At 41.5% G+C, this 19,044-nt stretch overlaps 2 protein-coding genes across 6 annotated transcripts in view; both read right to left on the bottom strand.

The window, feature by feature from the left end:
* The window catches only part of SPTAN1 (spectrin alpha, non-erythrocytic 1), a 52,102-nt gene extending 46,353 nt beyond the window's left edge, over positions 1-5,749 (bottom strand). Inside the window, exons 1-2 of one of the 4 annotated variants that reach the window (XM_074846047.1) lie at positions 5,683-5,721; positions 2,536-2,586 (exon numbers count right to left, since the gene is read on the bottom strand). In XM_074846047.1, coding sequence (XP_074702148.1) covers positions 2,536-2,568 — 33 coding nt within the window. In that variant the 5' untranslated portion in view covers positions 2,569-2,586; positions 5,683-5,721. Of the gene's footprint in view, positions 1-2,535; positions 2,587-4,837; positions 5,547-5,682 lie in introns of those variants that run through there. The other 3 variants (XM_074846056.1, XM_074846051.1, XM_074846048.1) reach the window with 3 other exon arrangements.
* A 2,144-nt stretch (positions 5,750-7,893) lies between these two features.
* GLE1 (GLE1 RNA export mediator) lies at positions 7,894-18,846 on the bottom strand. 2 transcript variants are annotated; one of them, XM_074846197.1, is made up of 16 exons: positions 18,708-18,846; positions 17,956-18,180; positions 16,802-16,927; positions 16,455-16,603; positions 16,068-16,128; positions 15,564-15,818; positions 14,552-14,777; positions 13,831-13,946; positions 13,567-13,636; positions 13,074-13,216; positions 12,003-12,193; positions 11,408-11,537; positions 10,961-11,065; positions 9,919-10,001; positions 9,683-9,746; positions 7,894-8,993 (listed from the first exon to the last, which is right to left on the bottom strand). In XM_074846197.1, the coding sequence occupies exons 1-16, from the start codon at positions 18,834-18,836 to the stop codon at positions 8,925-8,927; spliced, it is 2,142 nt and encodes a 713-aa protein (XP_074702298.1). In that variant the 5' UTR covers positions 18,837-18,846; the 3' UTR covers positions 7,894-8,924. The 2 variants fall into 2 exon arrangements, with proteins under 2 accessions (XP_074702298.1, XP_074702299.1); XM_074846198.1 differs by lacking the exons at positions 7,894-8,993; positions 9,683-9,746; positions 9,919-10,001; positions 10,961-11,065; positions 11,408-11,537 and adding an exon at positions 11,551-11,904.
* Positions 18,847-19,044: the final 198 nt, after the last annotated feature.

Below are 19,044 nucleotides of genomic sequence, written 5' to 3'. Positions count from 1 at the left end.
GAAGGCATTTGCCACTGTACTGTTAGGCTGTAAGACTAACTTTAGAAAGCCACTCATCAGCTTACGTCTAACTGAAAAAATAATCAGAAATGCTTTCTTGCACTGTACCATTGTGGTGGTATTTTTTTTTTTAAAAAGACAGCAAAAAAGTAAATTTACGACAAAAAAACCCCAAAACAAGCTTATTACTCTCATCCTTCAACCTAAAATGATTAGCCTTCCCCAGACAAATTATACAAAGGGTACACTAAAATTTGCATGTGAATATACCACTGCAGATATTTATAGACACTGTAGTGCAACAACGATGATGTCAGCAACATCATTCAAGTTCGGGAAACAGCAGTATCGAGGTGGGTTAAACAGGAATTACAGCGGTGCCACCAGGGCCGACACACAAGAGCTGTCAGCATTTCCCTTACCAAAACATGTTTTCAGGGATTTAAAAACTCGAATGTAAAAATACATTCAGCTCTATACAGAAGATTTTAGCGTATTTTAAAAAACAATTACATGAAGCTTAAAGAATTAAACTTCCTTCCCTGAAAAGCAATCAGATTATCAGTATATAAAGATCACTATCTTGAGATAGTAAAATAATTACTTTCTCTTAAGACAAGTCCTGATGTGCTTTACATATATTCAGTATACATGACCCTAGTAGTAGCCTGTAATACAAGAACTTCCCCTATCAAAACACTCCCTGCTTCCCAAGTGCACACACATGAGCAGCTTGATGCATTTTTCTGCATTCATCAATACTACTCATCGTAAGCCCTGTCGAAAGAACATTTAACTGATATTGGCTCCTCTTGAGGGACAGGAATGGATTGCTGATGTTTCTTCTTTAAGCAAAAAAAATTTGAATCCTAATATTGGATGTGAAAATAACCTTCAAAAGGAAAGGACAGAGGAAAAAAAAGTACATTTTTTCCACCTTTTATTTCTCCCATTCAGAGTTTCCTCAGAACAGTAGGGAAGAGGTAAAGCCACTATGTATGTCTTGAACACAAAACCACCAAGACTGCCTAGTTTTAGTGCTAAGTTAGTACGTACTTGGTACCACAGGTAAATAAAAGAGAATCCTTATGAAAAGGATGCGTGGCACTGGCTCCTGCTCCTGTGAAGGGAACTGCATGAGCATATTTTGTTACAAAGAAGTAACTGAAGGATGTTGTATCATATACCCTATACTAGAGATTTAAAACACTATTCAGACAAAATTAATGACCGGTGATTTGGTGTGTTATGAATTTGAATCTACAAAATAAGAGACATTTTAAGGGTGGATTATGTGCAGCAGAACCCTGCATCCAAATACTTCTGGCTACTGTTAAGGAAGGTCACCTACCGCCTCAAACCTCTACAAATTCCAAGCCAGAAAAATAAGCCAAGTGCTGCAGTACAGAAAACCAAGATGTGTTGAAGCCGCTCCTTAATGCTGTAGACTCGTAAGACTAACCGCAGCACAGGTAACATTCAAACAAGCCCCAAGATTTAAGTAGGTATTACAGGGACATAAGAAACTGTAGCAGTAAAAGAAGAAAGAAAGGTGAATTATGTTTGAACTAAAGCAGGCTGTGAAGCTGGTGATTTAGGCTGATTAGAGGGTTTGTGCACAGCCTTAACTATGCACTTTTGAAATATGGGAGATGATTAAAGATCTGTTCATTTTTAGGCATTTAATCTTAAAATTTTAATTCCACTATTCAAATAAGAGCAGCTGAATTGCCTATCTGAATTTGGTGCCTTTGTGAACAAGGAGTTTTTTGGCTTTGTTTTGTTTTTAATATCACCACAGACCTTTGACAAAACTATGCAGTGCTGGCAAGGGCTGCACTCTGCCCAGACTCCTGAGAAAGCAAATTACCTTGACTGCATTGCAGAAACGCAGGGTTTACAGGTAATGTGATATTATGTAATTAACCCCAGCATTTTCCATTCCCATTTGTTATCTTTCCATTGTAATTTTAATTGTAGTATAAACATTTACATTACTATAATTTCCAAATAAAACCTAGTTGCTTGTGTTACCCAGCTGAAGTCTGGTCCACACATCCTATTTATTTTACCACCACTGAATGGAAAACAACACAGATGTATAAACAGTTACACCACAACAATACAAGGATTATAAATCTGTGCAAGTGGCTGGAACAGGAACCAAAGCCAATTTCAAATGCATAATGTTCTACAGCGTGAATCTTATCACAGTTGATTTTTAGATGCTAGAAGTAAAGAGATACTGTTCAAGTACTTTTTAAAACAAAAATGTCTTAGAAAATTAATCCACATCAAAATCCAATCATACTGAACTATAACAACTATAAAATGTTCACACACCATGCATCAGAGACAGAAATTAGGAAATTCAAGGTATTAAAGGAAAGGCAGATCAGACTCAACACTGAAGTACAAATAAAGCACCTGCTATATAGAACAAACTCTCAAAAGAGAGCCTTTTGTTACAAATAGGTCACTGCAATAAAGGCAAGCAAGTATGGCGATGACACTTCATGCATTATGTAAAAATACCTGGACTTTGACTTTACGAAACGATGACAACATGATGGAGGAATGTAGAGTCTAAAAGGGAGGGGGAAATCAAGATAACATTCAACTAACGACTAGCATAAGGACATGGCTTCATTTTTTTTTTTTTTTCCAAATACATATTCCATCATAGTACATGTTTCATACTTCCCTTTTGATTCCTTGCCACATATTACAATTTGGTGTTATTGTCACACGAGCTACTGCAAACAACAGATCTCCCCATGCAAAAAAGATCACAAATATCAACAGAAAACTTAATTAATTTGGTATGTACTAACCTTTCCAGTTAGTTTAAAAAAAAACAACAAACCCTACCATAATCTGAAGGTCAAAACAGAAAGTTATCCGGACTTAGCAAATGACACTTCTTGCTACAGCATAATCAAGTGTGGTGGCTTAATGTAAAGACACAAACCCAGTAAGAAGGTTTTGAATATAAATATCTACAAAGACGTTAACTTTCAATTACCACAATAAAAAAACCTGACAAGTAGCAGTTGTGACAGAAGGTATTTTTTTGGCTGGCTAATTTTGTAGGTGTTAAGTATATCTAACCCACTGAAATTTTTGCTGAAAATTTCCTTGCCTCCCCTAACCGTACATTTTCCCCATGAGTAGGCTGCAATCCCTGAAGCAGTTCGTGGGCAACTGCAGTTATGTGCCTTCGTGCCTGCTGAAGCTAGTGCATATCTCTTGTGGCATTTGCATAGCTTAATGTGTATCAGTTGCAGCAGCGAGAAGGCAGCTTGTCACTCCATTTGATCCACGGTCAGCTATGGGAGCACGATGCCGGACTACACTTGGCAATCTCCATCCACAGCATCTGCAATCTGCTCCACCCCATTTTTCTGCTGCCTACACTCCAGGGACAAATGGAAAAAACAAACTCCCACACTATACTAACATGCAGCAGAGAAAAGGGAGGAATTCGTATTATTTCCTCCAATACAGGGGAAGCAATTAGTTGCCCCCTAAAAGCAACGTATTTATGAATAAAACAATTATAACCCCATAAATACATTAAGTAGACAAAAAATAAGGCAGCAAAGGTATCAAGTTATTTGCATTAGTAATAAATGTAATAGTTGAGAAATGGGAATTTCACACCAAGAGGTACCACCCTGTCTCAAGAGATTTAAGACTTCTCCTACCTTTCTGCTGTGCAGGAGAAAAATGTGTAAAAAACACTTAAAAGACAGTCTATGACATTCAACATTTTTGTTATTGTTGCTACCTTTCATTATTAAAAACACAACCACAAATACATTTGTTAACTTCATCAACTACAGACATCATAGAAACCTAACATCTAAATATGATTTTCAAATAGAATTTCTATTTCAATCCAAACAGTATAGATGTATTTTTTTCCCCAACAGGAATGGAAATAAATTACTTCTTGTGAACAATGTAACCTGCTATCTTGGTTCAAGTATTTTCCACAGCTTAACAATTCCATTACTACAGTTCCAGATCCTGCACACAATGCAGCAAAAAGCATCCCATTTTCAATCTTTTGTTCATTATTTTCTCTGCACAATTTATAAGTAAAGACAAATGAAGATTTCATGGAAGAAGTCATTGCTAGTTGCATTTAAATGCATAAAAATCACACAGTGGGATTTAATATTTGCTTTGAACAAATCTGAATCCCTGACCAAGGCCTTTCAGTGAATACAGTCATCAGAATCTTCTGGCACTCTGCTGAAGACAAAATGCCAAAAGAAAATGGATTATTTTTTTCCAGAAAGATACAGAACCATTTCAGGCTGAGTCAGTTTTTTGGGTTTGTTTTTTTTTTTTCTCCCCCCTACTGTGTTCATTCGCCATCTCCAGACAACTGCTCTTCAGAACCCATTTAAATATGTATGAAAGACTGCTCGATAGTCACGTACATTTTAGACTGGAACACGCAGCTGTTTTATGACAAAATAGCTGCTAAAAATCCTAAACAGTCAACACGGACCTGCTGAAAAAACATGCAGTGATAACTGCTTATGCTTTTCCTTAAATATCAGGGCAAATGATTAGCTTACTGGTACATATTTATGATCTGGCAATATAGATTTGTATCATCGTAACCAGATAAGGTGTATGCAGGCAACAAATTGAGAAACACTTGACTGTCATTACTTTGATTTATGTTAAATTAAAAAAAAAATCATGGGAGGAACAAATTCCGATTCTTTTATGAAGGAAACCGTAGTGCTTGACCTATATACCAAAATGACACATACATGAAAGGCACACAGGTTGGGAGGATTTCTTTTAAATGTCTTACTGCTTGGCTGGACACCTCTGCTGTGCATGCCATTTACGTGCTCGTCATTTCAGAGAGATATCAAGCTCCTTGAGGAGAGGGTTCTCCAGCCATCTCTGAGCACCCAGCCCCTCCACCGCTCTCTTTTTTCTCCTCTCCCCTCGCACACACTCCCTGCTGCATCTCCTGACCTTGGACAGGGCTGGGGAGCGCTGAGGGAAGCCATTGCTGTGCAATGAATCCCCTCCGCCGGCCACCGCGGAGCGCCGCGTTCTCCATCTCCCCGCCGGGATTTCTCCTCAGGGGGGAGGCAGGGTTTTACCCCAGACCTCACCGGACAGGGGCGAAGGGATGGGCGGGGGCAAGGCGGGGGCCTCTTGCTCTGCCCGCAAAAGCGGAGATTCGCTGTCACTGTTATTTACCCGCCTGTTTATCCCCTCCCCAGGGCGCTGAATGAAATTCCAGCCGCAGGTCGAGGCTGCCCAGGGCGGATCCCGCCGCTCCTCGCCCGCTGCCCTTTATCCGCGCCGCGCCCGGGGCTGCTCCCCCACCCTTTCCTTTCCTCCCCTCCCCCGAGAGACCCCGGGCGCTACCGCGGCCCGGCTCTACGGCGATAGAAAAACCTCAGGGCAGGGCGGCCAGAGAGGGCGAGCAGTAGCCGAGGCGCCGCGGGGAGCCCCCGGAGGCAGGGCCGGCCTCAGCCTCCCCCGCGGCTGAGGGGAGCGCGCACCCCTACACCTGTCTCCGCAGCGGCGGAAGGCGGAGCGGCTGTGGGGGTGCTCTATCTACCGGAGGGAGGGGGGGGGGGGGTCGGAGGAAGGCGGGCGCGGTGTCCCTGTCCCCCCCCGCCCCGCTCGCCGCCTCACCGGCTCGGTGCGCAGCTCTTCCCCCGCCGGCTCCGCGCCCTCCGCCACGGACGCCGCGCGCCGCCCGCGCCCGCCCTTTTATAGGCAGCCGGAGATGACGTCAGCGCCGCAGAGCGGGCTCCCGGACGGCGGAAAGGGCCGAAGGGCTTCGGCAAGAATCGGGAACGGGGCGGGAGCGGCGCATGCGGGGAGGGCCAGAGCGAGCCGAGCGGCTCCGGAAAGAGCCGAGCGGTTACGGAAAGTACCGAGCGGCTCCGGAAAGAGCCGAGAGGCGGCGCAGGGGCTGGCGAGGGGCGCCGCGGGGCGGTTGTGCCCCCTCAGCTCCGGCGGGGCGTTGGGCTTTTGGCCGTTGCCTCACCACCCTCCGGTGACCGCCCTCGGACGCGAAAAAAAGGACAAGATGACACGGGGAAGCAGTTAAAATGTCCGTGCAGCATGGCGGCAGCTGGGCGTTCAGCCCCCTTCTCTGTCTGCGCTCTCGAAGGCCCGAGCCGCTGCGGCCCAGAGGATGGGGACAGGGCTTAGGGTTTAAATCAACAGCTCTCGCCCAAAGCAGCAGCCTCGTTAGTGCTACATGATTAAAAATATATATATATATACGAGTGAGGCTGTCCTTTTGAAGCCGGGTGTAGTGTCACAATCACAAGCCTGGCAAGGACAGAGCATCCAAAAAGCTGCAAATGCTTCTCAAGAGAAATCTATTTCTGAAAAGCCGCTGCATACAGTTGAAGAAAAATGAGCCTTTAGTATGAACTAGATGTTTAAAATAGACATGGCAAAGAAGTTCTACTTTAATCTCTCTTTTTAATTTTTGGTTTGGTTTGGTTTTTTTTTTAGGGGCCTGGTAAGGCAGCAAGAACATTACAGGATCAAAGTGGTGAGTGGGTTTGAGTGATTTTTTGAGTTAACACTATGTTTTATTAAAGTACTGAAATGGAAAATGCATACTTTCACTGACATTGCATCGCAGCCCGTGGGACTGCCTGGAACTATTGTCTCCAAGGAAGAGTATGACTCACGGCAATTTTAATGCATCTTGGCCTGAATGCACAGTATTTTCACAGCAGAGATGCTCTCCTTTGTCGTATTTGATACAAATATGCATATGAAAAGACAATGAATACATGCATAAGACCTTATTTGCACTGCACCTCTGTAACACCAAATGGCTAACATTCAAAACCACTAAAATGTCAAAAAACAGAGTAGCGTGATACATGTCAACCATCAGTTCAAGCAGTAGATGCAACCTTAAGTTACATCTAAAAATAAATATTTATTATGTTTCTTTTGAAGTGCACTCATTATTCAACTAGAAATTATTATTGTTTTTGAAATAGTATGTAAGTATCTGAGTGCCCATTACTGAGGCAGAAAAGGATACCATATTTGTTATTTATAAAAATACATACTTATATTCCCACCACAAATGTTAGAAAACCCTAGTACCTGTCAGCAAAAAAGAAAGCTATTGTATCTTATATATACATCATCAAATCCCTCCTTGTGGTTTGGCACAGGCAGACAATTATTTCTAACAGACAGTACCAATTACTACCTTGGCAAAATTAGTCTCCAACATAATTGTAGATATGCAAGATGTAATTAAAACATCCCCACTCAGCATACTAATGAAAGTTGTATTGCTTCAGTGTTATTTGGTAAAAGGGTCCTGGAAGGAGATTTCCAGATGTACCCCAGAACAAGCACCGATAACACCAGTCTGAAGAACTCCAGAGTCAGTTTACAAAATACATAAACCAAACACAAATTTAACTTATTTACCAATCAGTTTTAAAGCCAAGGTTAAAGGTATTAAAGGCCCAAATTCCAAAGTACACATTACAACCTTTTCTCAGAAATCTCAAGAGTTATATAAAAATCAAATTCAGATGTTTATATGGCCTCAACTCTTTCTACAGCTTCAAATTACGGTGCCTCTAAGAGCAACAAAAAACTATCTAGTAAAAATAATAATAATTTTAACTTGCAACAGTGTATTGCAAAAATAATGTGCTACTTTCTAAAACTCAGAAGCAAATTTTCTCATCTTAGAGGCCACCAAAATAGTTGAAAGACAGTGCACCATAAATCAGACAAATCTCCCATCACTCCAATCTCCCATACTCTCCATCTCCTTTATTCACCAAGGAGCTGTAGATTTTCTTGACCATCCCTCTCCTACAGAAAAAAAAAACAAACTGCACCAGCTTCAGAATAAAAAGAAAAATAAAACTTTAATATTGAATAGGTTTCTCAAATGAACTATTCTCAGAATAATCCACCACTGGTACAAAAGTATTACAGTACTTGATACATAAAATACGCTAATAGTGATAAGGAAAAAAATCCATTTACATAAAAAGGCCCCTTATAAAATGCACCTTAGGTAACCTAAGCATCCCCTCAAATGATGGCAGAACATCAACAGAAGTGCTAGAATGAATACACTTTTTTGCCACTTTTTTTTTTTAATAAGAAAATGGATTATTAGCTTCCATCCATCTGACAGATAATGGACACAGAATTTCTGTAGTTTCAGGAACTCTGCTTTTCCCCCATGAATTTATATTATCCATGCAAACCTTTTAAAACAGCGAATCTACCTCTCTTAAATCGAGAGTACTGCCTCTTGGAGAGAAGTTACATTCAACAGAGGCAGGTGTCAACACTGCCAGGTCAAGTCCCTTTACCAATCTCACTGTAGTTTTAAGATGTTGAGACAAACACGACACAAGTATGTCAGCATAATTAAAACTGAATTATAAAAGACAGATGTAATAAATACAAAAATAAAGTTCTAGCAGTAAGTTTCTGAGATTGATTACTCTTTTAAGACTTCATAAAGATGTGAGGTATTTTCACTTCCATGAACAGAACAGCATTGTGCAAATTTTCAATCCAAGAGTCTCTAATCTCTGAAGCCCAGAGGTCATCAGGATACTATATTTAAAACACCGTCTGCACCTTTAAACATACGAAGGAAAAGTCTTCCATCTTCCACAATTCACTACAGAAAAACCTACAGAAATCCAAAGCAAAGAATAACTTCCAATTATTTGCAACAAATTAAACATAAGTTTGTTCTGCTCAACATAAATCTTTATTAAACATTAAGAAATTGATGGAGTATTTTCTCCACATTCCTCTATATACAAAATTTTTTTTTTTGCCTTTACATGTAAACAGGAAGCCAGGTCTGAAAGCACTGACATCCAGCGGGAAAGAAATTATAAACTGATTCATGATTTCCAAAAGGAAGGCTGCAGAGCGCCCTTTGGCAACGGAATTTTCTTCTGCTCTAAACAATCCTAGTGGAGAGAGAAAGACAACAAAGGAAAAAATAAATGTGTATCTTATTTTTTCATCTCAGGAATTTTGATGGCTCTTACTGCACACATTTAAAGCATTGCTAATAAAATGTATCAAAATTATTTTTGAAATGGAAGTACAAACTGTGAAGCTATCATATTTTAATAGCATAATCTAAGTCAACATTCACAAAACAATTTAATCAAGTATTTTAGTTTTGCAACCTTTCTTTCAAAAAAAAAAAAAGCAGAATACAATGCTAAATAAATGCTACAGAGAGTGGTTCAAAGCATCTACTTCCTCATGTATCTAATCAGGACAACAGACAAAAACAAGCAAACCACTGATAAAAATAGCTGTTACAGAAGTGACTCAGCAGAATCCTCCTCAACCTGCACTGTCCTCTCACTGCAACTAGCCTCACTGAGCTTAATTTACAGTTGAAATACATTTTTCTCTGAGAAACATTAGATTTGAGGTAAGAAAGAAGTGAGATGTTTGACATCATAACTATCATTAAGGTAATTCAGTAACTGAAAAATGACAAAAGATGGGTTACATCACAGTGACAGGTCTGGACTGTCAGGTATGCTGCAAGCAGCACCAGCCTCGTTATCAAAATGAGGCATATACTGAATGAAAAAACATCAAAACCAAACCACTTGAAAATTAGAAAAACCCACTTTACCTCCAAGAATTTCTTGAAACGCATTAAAGAGCCCATCTGTCCAGAGCTGGTAATTGCTTCAATTCTGCAGAAATAACAACATGTTTCAAAATTTACTTAGAAAACTGGGTTTGATTTACAAGTGGGTGTGGGTGTGAATGGCAGAGATTGGAAAAGATGGACGAGTCATTTAAGAGCAAACACTCACGAAGTAAAAAACAAGGATTATTTCACATTCCTATCCACAGATATCATACCTCGGGATATAGTCTTCTCGGATAAGCAACATAATTTTCCAGAACTGAGCCTTATACTGTTTCATGAGAGCGTTGCCACACACCTATGGTACAGAAATCCACACAGACAAGGTTTCAGAATTGGGTTTCAGACTAACAGGACAGCTTCAGCGAACCTGTTCAGTATCAACCACTTAATATTTTATCTAGACATTTAAAGAAATATATCTACGCCTACAATAAAACAAGCATTGCCTTTTTTTCTTGTTGACTGTGTGTGGTGGCCCCTGCTACCAATTTTACATTATTCTTCCTCTCACTCCAGTCTCCCTCCAAAAATAACAGCCTTCCCAGACGCCATTTGCTAGGGGATATTGGGGTCATTTCCCCACCCTGACTACTGCAGCGTGGTTTCATCAGCTTTCTTCATACAGTCAGTTTAGAGGACAAACACTCCTCAGACTTCACCACTACTAACAGAATCCCCACGGTGTATTTCACTTTGTACCGTACTTTCTCATTTCTACTTTTGAAGTTCTTTAGAAGGCATTTGATAAGCACAGAAGCTGCCTGTGTTCAACAGTGTTTGTCTCCTCCGACTTCAGCCTTTAACTCTGGCTCTTATTTAGCACAGCCCTATTATCCTAGGATATAGGATTAACATACATTAGGCTCTGTCCTTTCCAACCCAAAACCCCCATCCTGTTTTATGAAGTAATTCAGCTGAAAAGGCCACAGGACCTCATTGCATTGTACAAACTGATGTCAAGTGCTGAGCAGACCTTATTTTTATAGGACTATGCAACTATTTTTAAAATATCAGGAACCTTAAACAGAACCAAATACAACAGAAGTTGCATGTATAAAAACTTCTATTTTTAAATCATTCAGCTCCAAAGCTATATTTGCAAGAAGGTGGAAATATTCACATTCCTTTCTGAAGGAATAAGGACAAGTTAAAAAAAATGCTATTAAAAGTCACAATGAACCTCACCTCAGCAATCCCTTCAGAAACGGTCACCAATTTAGATCTCTGTAATCATTAGTAATCTGTATCACTTACCTCCAGAAAATCTAAAAGAAGTGTGGCTGTCACATCTGCCAGAGGCTCCATATTCAACATCTGAGCAAGCCAGCGCCATCCATAGTTCAGTCCATGAGGATGTGTCTATAAAGCAACAAAAAAACTACCCACCACTTGTTCTATGACTTGCACAATGCTCTTATCAAAACAGGCAGTTTTCCGATTTACTTTCTTCTTTATAAAGTTATTTTACAATAACCTAACATAAAACTTGATCATTATGAAAATATAAAGGAAGGAAGTAAAGATCTGCACTACAAATTACTCAGCGTTGCTTTGTTGGTTACGGTTATGACCATCTCCCTTCAAAAATATTATAAGCTGGTTTAAATTGAGCACACCTTAACTGCAAATCAAGTTTACAACACATTTAATAGACTCTTGGGATAATAACAAGGTTCTAATTATAACACCATACGCACATACCCCGTCTTTGTTTCCATAAGGCCACCGGAGTTGAATGATAGCAGCATAAAGACGAATCAGCCCTGACATCCGTTTAAGAAAGTGATCTTGCTCTTCCATCTTAGAATCCTTAACTTGATATCCAAGCATCCTAAGTATGAGAAGACCTTCCAGTATTAGTACAGCAAAACACATTCCCCTGAGCCCCTGCAGTTCTCAGCTTACTTTAAGTCAACTCTACTGAGAACAGGGATACTCCAAAACCATACAAGAATTATTGCAAAGGCAGATCATTACCCTCTGGATCATATGTTCTATTATTTTATACCATGTAGAATATTTAGGTTCTGTACTGGATATTTCAACTTGAATCAAGCTATGGCTATCATAGCTATGAGGAAGAGGAAGCAGAAGAACACTTCCAAAGCTGACAGACACAGCATCCTCCAGGGAAACAGGGTCAGGGGAGCTGCACACTTGTGAGTGCATCTCCAGTCTGTGCCAGCACGTCACAGTGCCTACGTAATCAGAGATGGGGAAAAGTGGAGTTCACTCAGAAGAATAGAGTCTTTACCCTTGCAGGGTTCGTGCTGAAGCAGCCCAGGAATAAATTTACCTTTGATACTCTTCCATAGAAGTCCCCTCTTTCAATGCAGGGTAAAATGGCACAGAATAGGGGCACTTTTTGTGCAGATGAGCTAAAAAGAGGTCTCCAACTTGAGGGTGTAGTTCCCAGATTCCTGAGGCCACCACAGCAATTGGGAAAGCTGCATCATGGTGAGAAGCTACTTCTTCTTCTCCTTGACTCTGGAGGGGGGGGGAAGGAAAGTCAGTCCCCACCCTTCAAACCATTTGTCTGACCAAAAGAAAAAAAAAAAAAAAAAAAAGAAAATCCTCTTTTTTGTGTAATTAGCCTCTGCTAAAGGATCCTAATGTTTCCATGGCTATGTAGCCAACCACAGAAAAGCTGATAAAGCCCTATGTCCTCAGCTCCCACAGAGGATGACAATAAACTTTGGTTCAGGACAGAAAAAAGGGGTTAGCAAATACAGGCACAAAGTGCAAGGCTGCACAGATATTTTTACTCCAAACAATCATTTTCAGATGTTTACAAATCAGTCACAGTTCTACTCTGTGGGCTAATTTACGCATATATTTGTCACTGCAGGGACAAAAGAAAGTTTCAAATAGACCGAATGTAGCAAATAAAGACTACAAAAAAAAAATAATGCCAACTTCAAAAAGAAACTTAAACAGTGACACTTCATTTCTTGGGAGGTGCTAACTACACCGCAGGGACAGAAGTTTGCCTCTTGGGCCTTAGCTTCCCCCCCTCCCCCAGTTCTGCCAAGACAAGGTTTTGAGCATATATACAGTTTTGTAATAGATCATCAATTAACTATCAACTTGCTTTCCACTAACACTGTACCTAATATGTAAGGCTTGAATTTAAAACAGTTCTTCCTCCTAGAAGAGATAAAATAGGAGAGTGGAGGGAAAGAGAAACTAATTCTTTAACTTTTTTTAAAATCCAAAAAGCACTTTCTCTAATCAATATGAACATTAATACATGCCAGCTAAACACCTAATTTTGTTCTTAGTAGTTGAAGGCAGAGGACAGTGTCCAAAAGAACTTCTTAAAGCACACGCTACCTTTGCCACCCCAAGAAAGAGAACATTTCCTCACCACAAATTTCTCTGCAAGTTTGTAATAAACAAAATCCAGACCCTGTGGATGCTGAGTCACTGATACAGTTCGCCCTCCACTCTGAACAGACTTTCCAGAGAGCAGGTTATTGATCTTGTCAAATACCTCTCTCAGCTGAGAGCCTGCAAATACAGAAGGAATGTATGGAGAAAAGATTAGGAAACAGCAGACAAGTCTTAACCAGACCACATCAACTTCACAAAAACAAGACCTACATCCTGAAGGGCAAGGCACCTCAAACAGCATGTTTGCTACATCTGATTGAAGAAACTTAATCACGATGAAGCAAGATGCCTCTGAGGGAAGCAACAGACCTTCAGAACATAAGCAGACACTGAAAAGACTTTGGCTGTATGCATACCAGCTTTCTGCTGTAGGGATAATTATGGAAACATTTTATATGTTGTGTCCTACTAAAATCTTTACAGCAAAAGGCATTTCAGTTGGATTGGGTTCTTGGCATTTTCCTGACCTGCTATTCTAGAGATCTGGCTCACAGGGATCGTAGCTGCTTTCTGCAAGTCTGTTTTTATCTTCTTAACCTGCAGAACAAACAAACAACTTCAAAAACCTTCACAGTCAAGTAAACTACTGTGATAGCTTGAACGAGCAGACTGTTAACAGAGGCTGCTAAGGTAGTTTTTTGTTTTGTTTTGTTTTTTTAAATTAAAGCTGTCCTATTTCCCCTAGAAATTAATATAATCACTCTTCAGCAGTATTAATCATGTGTTCATACCTCATTGTTGTCTTTGCAGTTGCTGATTTCACTAAAAGAAGCAACACACTGCTCACCAACATCTTGAAGCTGTTGGTACCACTGCATGGTACTTTCTTCTGCCTTCACTTGAAGTCCTGATATTAAATAAAAAAAAAAAAAAAAAAAGCAGAAGACTAAGACCCAAAACTCTAGAAAACCATAAGAAAATTTATTTTAAAAAATTGCAAGGAACTAACAGCTGCATGAAAGCTTTTCTCCTAGAATTTAGTTTAGAAAGTTATGTTCATAAATGAACTACAAGTTTGCAAGCTATGCATGAGTCCTCCCTTCAGCTTAGTAGCTTATACATGCAGGATATCTGGACTTAACTTACTCTCAAGAAGGAAGCCATTTCAGCAGTCTGTCCTTGTATGTTTTGTCATATCACACATGACCCATCTACACTTGCACAAAGGCACAATATTATTCTCTAATATTCCAATACATGGCATACCGTCTAGGAAGAGCAGGTTTTGCTCCAGTTAATACAGTCCATTTATGCTGCATCAGTTTAATTTAAAAGGTTTGCTGCCAGCAGTCCTACACCCATTTTGCTGGTTGGGCTAAAAGTAAAGGCTACAAGAAGGTGCATTGTCACAACAATAAGATTCCACAGTAGTATTTAGCCTAACATTAAAAGAATGTGCAAGGAGAGAAAAGAGGGGGGGGGGGAAAAGGAAGAAAAAAAAATCCAACCAACCTTCCTTCTGCTGCTTTCCCCCTGACTGCTGTGCAGGGGCAGGAGTCTGAGCCTTCAACTGCTCTTTTTTCAGTAACTCTTTCTGCTTTTGCCTCTCTTCCTCTTCATCTCTCATCTTTTCTTTCACAGCTGCAGTGATTTCCTGCTGCATGCTGGATATCAACCCTCGCATCTCCTGCAGTGCTCGTTCAGTATTGGCCACATCCACTTGGGTAGGGAAACCTCTCTGTCAAGAAAAAGAGGAGGTGATACAGCACCAATCTTTTGTTCCACTATCTGCAGACCAACAGCAAACCAAGGAGCCTTTGAAGCATCAGCGTTCAGATAATCTGGGAGCCAACTACATATTTTATCCTCTTTGGTGAAAATATCTTTTCCTCCTTTTCTGTACATAACATTAGTCGTAACATTTGTAAATAATGTTAGTCCATTACTAGGTCTCACAAGATCTTGGACAACAGAATTTAATAACACACTTTTACAAGTATAAGGGAACCCCAATGCAAAGCCTAGACAGCTTCCTCTGCAGAAAGCCAGCTGTGAGTAGCTGGAACAGAGAATTACCCTTATTATAGTGTTTTCTTTTTCAAGGTTTATATCCCACCTTTACATAGAGAAGAAAATTTTCAAGGAAACCTAGTTACTGCAAAAAGGCTTACGAGTATAGGAGAATCATAACGTGTTCAGTATTTAACAATTTATGAACCACTTTGCTTCTATGGTTGTCTCAAAAAGGAACTTTACAGTATCAAGAGTTTACAGTATTTTAATATTCAGTCCTTCTCCTGTAGAAGTCTCCATGCATTTTTATAAGCCATTTTCAACAGAACAGCTCAAGTGCCATAGAAAAAAAATTCTTCTTTTAAATTAGGCACTTTATAGGATGAATATCTAAAAACATTTCTGTGACATCTTATTTAACAGCCTCCTATCAAGCTGCCTTTGAAGTCAACTACAGGAAGCTTTACGAAGGAATTACAACCCATGCTAAGAACAACTCTACAGCCTCTACCTCACTTGTGGTGCGGATGAGTCCTGACACCAGCCCACAGATCTGGTTGCCACGATTACTGTATGCAGAAAGATCAATTCTTGGCAAGTCTTTGTGTCTATAATTGGGATCAATCTGCTGGTTGAGCTGCAGCACTTCCTCCTGGATGGAATAAAGGCGACGCAATCTTTCCTGGCCCTCTTCCTTACGCAAACGCTCCAGCTCTTCCTGACGCTGCCTCTGCTGCTCTGCCTCACGCAGTTTTAGGTTTAATATCTGTGGAAAAAAAGACACAAGAGACACAAAATACTTCAGTAACTCCAGCTTTACAGGTCCTTCCTGCTCCTAAAAGGCATGTGCCTTTACTGCTTTTCCACAACAGTGCAACAGGTGACTAGGAGAGCATCAGAAAATACGTTCTCACTCCGGGGGTGCCACATAAATACAAATAAACCAATTGATCTTTCCAGTTCCCACTGAGAAGTCACAGTTTTTTATGAAAGACAACTCTGACAAGTCTCAGACCTTTGCTCTGTGTCGGTGTTCTTCCTTCAACTTCTCCTGCTGTCCCTGAGCCTCCTTTAAGCTACAATACACATAAAGACAAAAAAAATATTCAAGACATGCACAAGACAAAATACAAACACACAGCAAGTTACTTTTAAAATAAGCCAGGCTAAAGGAACTTTAACTGTCACAAATACAGTCTTTTTCTAACCAAACCTCAACAGTAGCCAGAGACCTTCTGGCTACAGAACAACAGACAAACAATAACAGGATAGTTGACGTATAAAAAAGGAGCAGGTGAGATTTTCAAGCACAAGTGACTAGCATAGAATTGTCAGGCACAAGAATTAATTCTCACTTTGATTAAATGCTATAATATTTTAAGGATACCAGAGCTAATCTCACCTCTTCTCCATTACTTCTTGCAAATCCTGGAATTCCTGATGCTGCTTTAGCTCCTTCAGTTCATCAAAGCGCTTCAGTTGTTCACTTGCCAGGGCATACACTGCCCTCACCATCTGCTCTTGCTGCTCCTGCCGTTGCCTTAGCCCCTCCTGCAGATTGCAGAGGTGCCAGAAGCACCACAATGTAGTAATCACCATAATTTGAGCAGAAGAAAATACAAATTAAATTGCCCAAGGTGGGCCAACATTCAGGATAACTTATTGTCCTGCTACTTTTAACAGAGCATTGTCACATCTGGTTGTGTAGCTCTCCTGTGTTTCACATACACCCTTAATGGTTTTTTTTACCTTTCCTTTCAACCTGTGCATCTCTTCATACATCTGAATGCAGCCTTCAACTTCTGTAACTTTAGATGGCAGAACTGCTGGAAGGTCTTCCTGATCCATTTCCAGCAGACCAAGATCATCATTTCCCTGCGTGGACAGCACATAAGCAAAATCAGTGACAGAGAATAGTGACAGCAACTCATGGAGGAAAGCAGATAAATCAAGTCTCCTAAACTGCAAGTTATTTGTAGAGAAACAGATAAAGGAGTCAACCAATGCACACCTTTTTAGAGCAATTATATACCCCAGTAGTGTAGCCTCACCATTTTGAGTATCCTCCAGCACATAGATGAGGTTGGGGTAATTACTTTTCCCAATCACTAAAACTGGGAGCAGAGATACCAAGAGCCTACAGGACATTCATGAAGGCCAACTGTCACCTAGAAAGGCGAGACAAGCTCCCCACACTCTCCTTACACTCAGTGAAGATGTTACATTGGAAGAAGTCAAGACTGGTTTATGCTTTGAATCATTCTTCAGACTCCCTAACTTTTATCAGATCTTGCTGCTTCACTAAGGTGTTTTCCTCACAATATATTTCTTAAGTCTAAATGGGGCCAAGATGATGCAAAACTTTGCTGCTCAGTTTCATTGTTATGCAGTGAAGTCACCATTTACTGCATAGCAATGGACATTTAGTTTCTTTCCAGGTGCTTCATCATTACCTCCACAAATCAACCACTCATTGCCCAGCTTCCTACCCTTTTGCCTTGTCAAAGAGCCATAACACATCTAAGTCATTTAAAGACTCCAGAAAACCCAGGGGAGGGTCATGGACTCTTACAACAGGCCTGACCCCACTCTGTGACTTATCCCTCCAAATGGATGAATCCCATGCTGCTAACCCATTTAACTGTACAGCTCCAACTAAATTTTCCTTAGTTATGGTGAAAAAGGGAGTTTGTTTTTCGCCTACTATGAAACATTATTCTATGAAAGTCTTGCTAATACCAATTTTATCATTGCCTGTTTATCATACAAAAAATTGAAACTAAGCACACTTTTCTCCACAAGTTAACAGAGCACAACCCAACCTTTATCAGACAACTTATGACAACAAGTGAGCACATTTTTTCTCACAGCTGCTCACATACAGATTATAATCAGCGAGCTACCTTTGTTTCATTTAGCTCTGTAGATGAAGGTGGTGAAGAGCCCTGGTGGCTAGCAGGTGTGATCTTCTCCAGAGAAGACGACCGGTTTGTGAGGGGAGTGGATCCTTTAGGTGTTGAACTTCTGGAGGGTGCGATTTCTTGGGCTGATTGCCCAATCACTCTGTCTAGGACCCAGCCAGAATAAGGAGACAGCACAAGAGGAGACATGCATCCTTCCAAGATATCCTAGAGAGAAAACCTTGTCTGTGAACCCAAAATATATCAAAAAAGCAGTGAAACATTAACACATGTTGAAAGCATTTGCACAGGTCAGCAGGCGCTTTATAACCGCAGCTCAGTACTCCATTTACCCATTTCTTCTCCCATCATTTCAACACTTTTTCCAGGCTCTCCTACTTTTGCAGGACTCCAGGACTGACACGCTTAAACCTCCTCCTGCAACACCTCCTCCCCTGCACTATTTAGCCAGTACGAAGGAGCCAGGACCCGACCTGGGGGGGGAGCAGCAGGGCCCAGCCGCGGACATGCAAGGAGGAGCGGGCAGCAGAGATAAGATAACGGCGCCTTACGTATTTCAAGCCCTGACTGTTAACGAGACAAGGAGCCGATGTATCGCCGCTGGGACGGCGCCTGGAGGCCCTTCTCACGGGTCCCCCCGCCAGCCGCCCCCGGGACGCGCCGCTCCCTGGGAGCAAAGCGGGAGCCGCGGCGGCCCGGGAGCTCCCAGCCGCCCGCCGGGAGCGAGCCCTCACCTCATCCTGCAGCCAGTGCCGGCAGTAGCTCAGCCGGCCCTTGCTGGAGGCGCGCAGAGCCTCCAGAGTCTTCCAGCGCAGCTGCCGAGGCTCCATGGCCACCCCGCCCGCGTCGCCCCGAGGCTCCATGGCGACCTGACCCGCGTCGCCCCGCCCTTCCGCTTCCGGGTCACCACAGGCCGCTTCCCGCCCGGCGCAGAGCGGACACTAAGCGCGGCGGCGGCTGCCCCCTGGCGGCCAGGCGGACCTCTGCCCGCCCCGCCCAGCGCCCGATCGGGAGGTTCGAGTCCCGCCGGCGGCGCCTCCCGGGGCGAGGAAAGGGGCAGGGCCCTGAAAC

Source organism: Strix aluco, chromosome 20, assembly GCF_031877795.1.
Source record: "Strix aluco isolate bStrAlu1 chromosome 20, bStrAlu1.hap1, whole genome shotgun sequence".
NCBI lineage: Eukaryota > Metazoa > Chordata > Aves > Strigiformes > Strigidae > Strix > Strix aluco.
This window is presented reverse-complemented; position numbering and strand designations above follow the sequence as displayed.

Excerpts from the sequence above, each read along its gene's own strand:
- GLE1 (XM_074846197.1), bottom strand. The coding sequence starts at position 18,836 with ATGGAGCCTCGGGGCGACGCGGGCGGGGTGGCCATGGAGCCTCGGCAG. Across the intron at positions 16,129-16,454 it reads CAAGAAGTAATGGAGAAGAG|CTTAAAGGAGGCTCAGGGAC; the intron begins GTGAGATTAGCT and ends TGTGTATTGTAG. Across the intron at positions 13,947-14,551 it reads GGGAAAGCAGCAGAAGGAAG|GACTTCAAGTGAAGGCAGAA; the intron begins GTTGGTTGGATT and ends ATTTAATATCAG.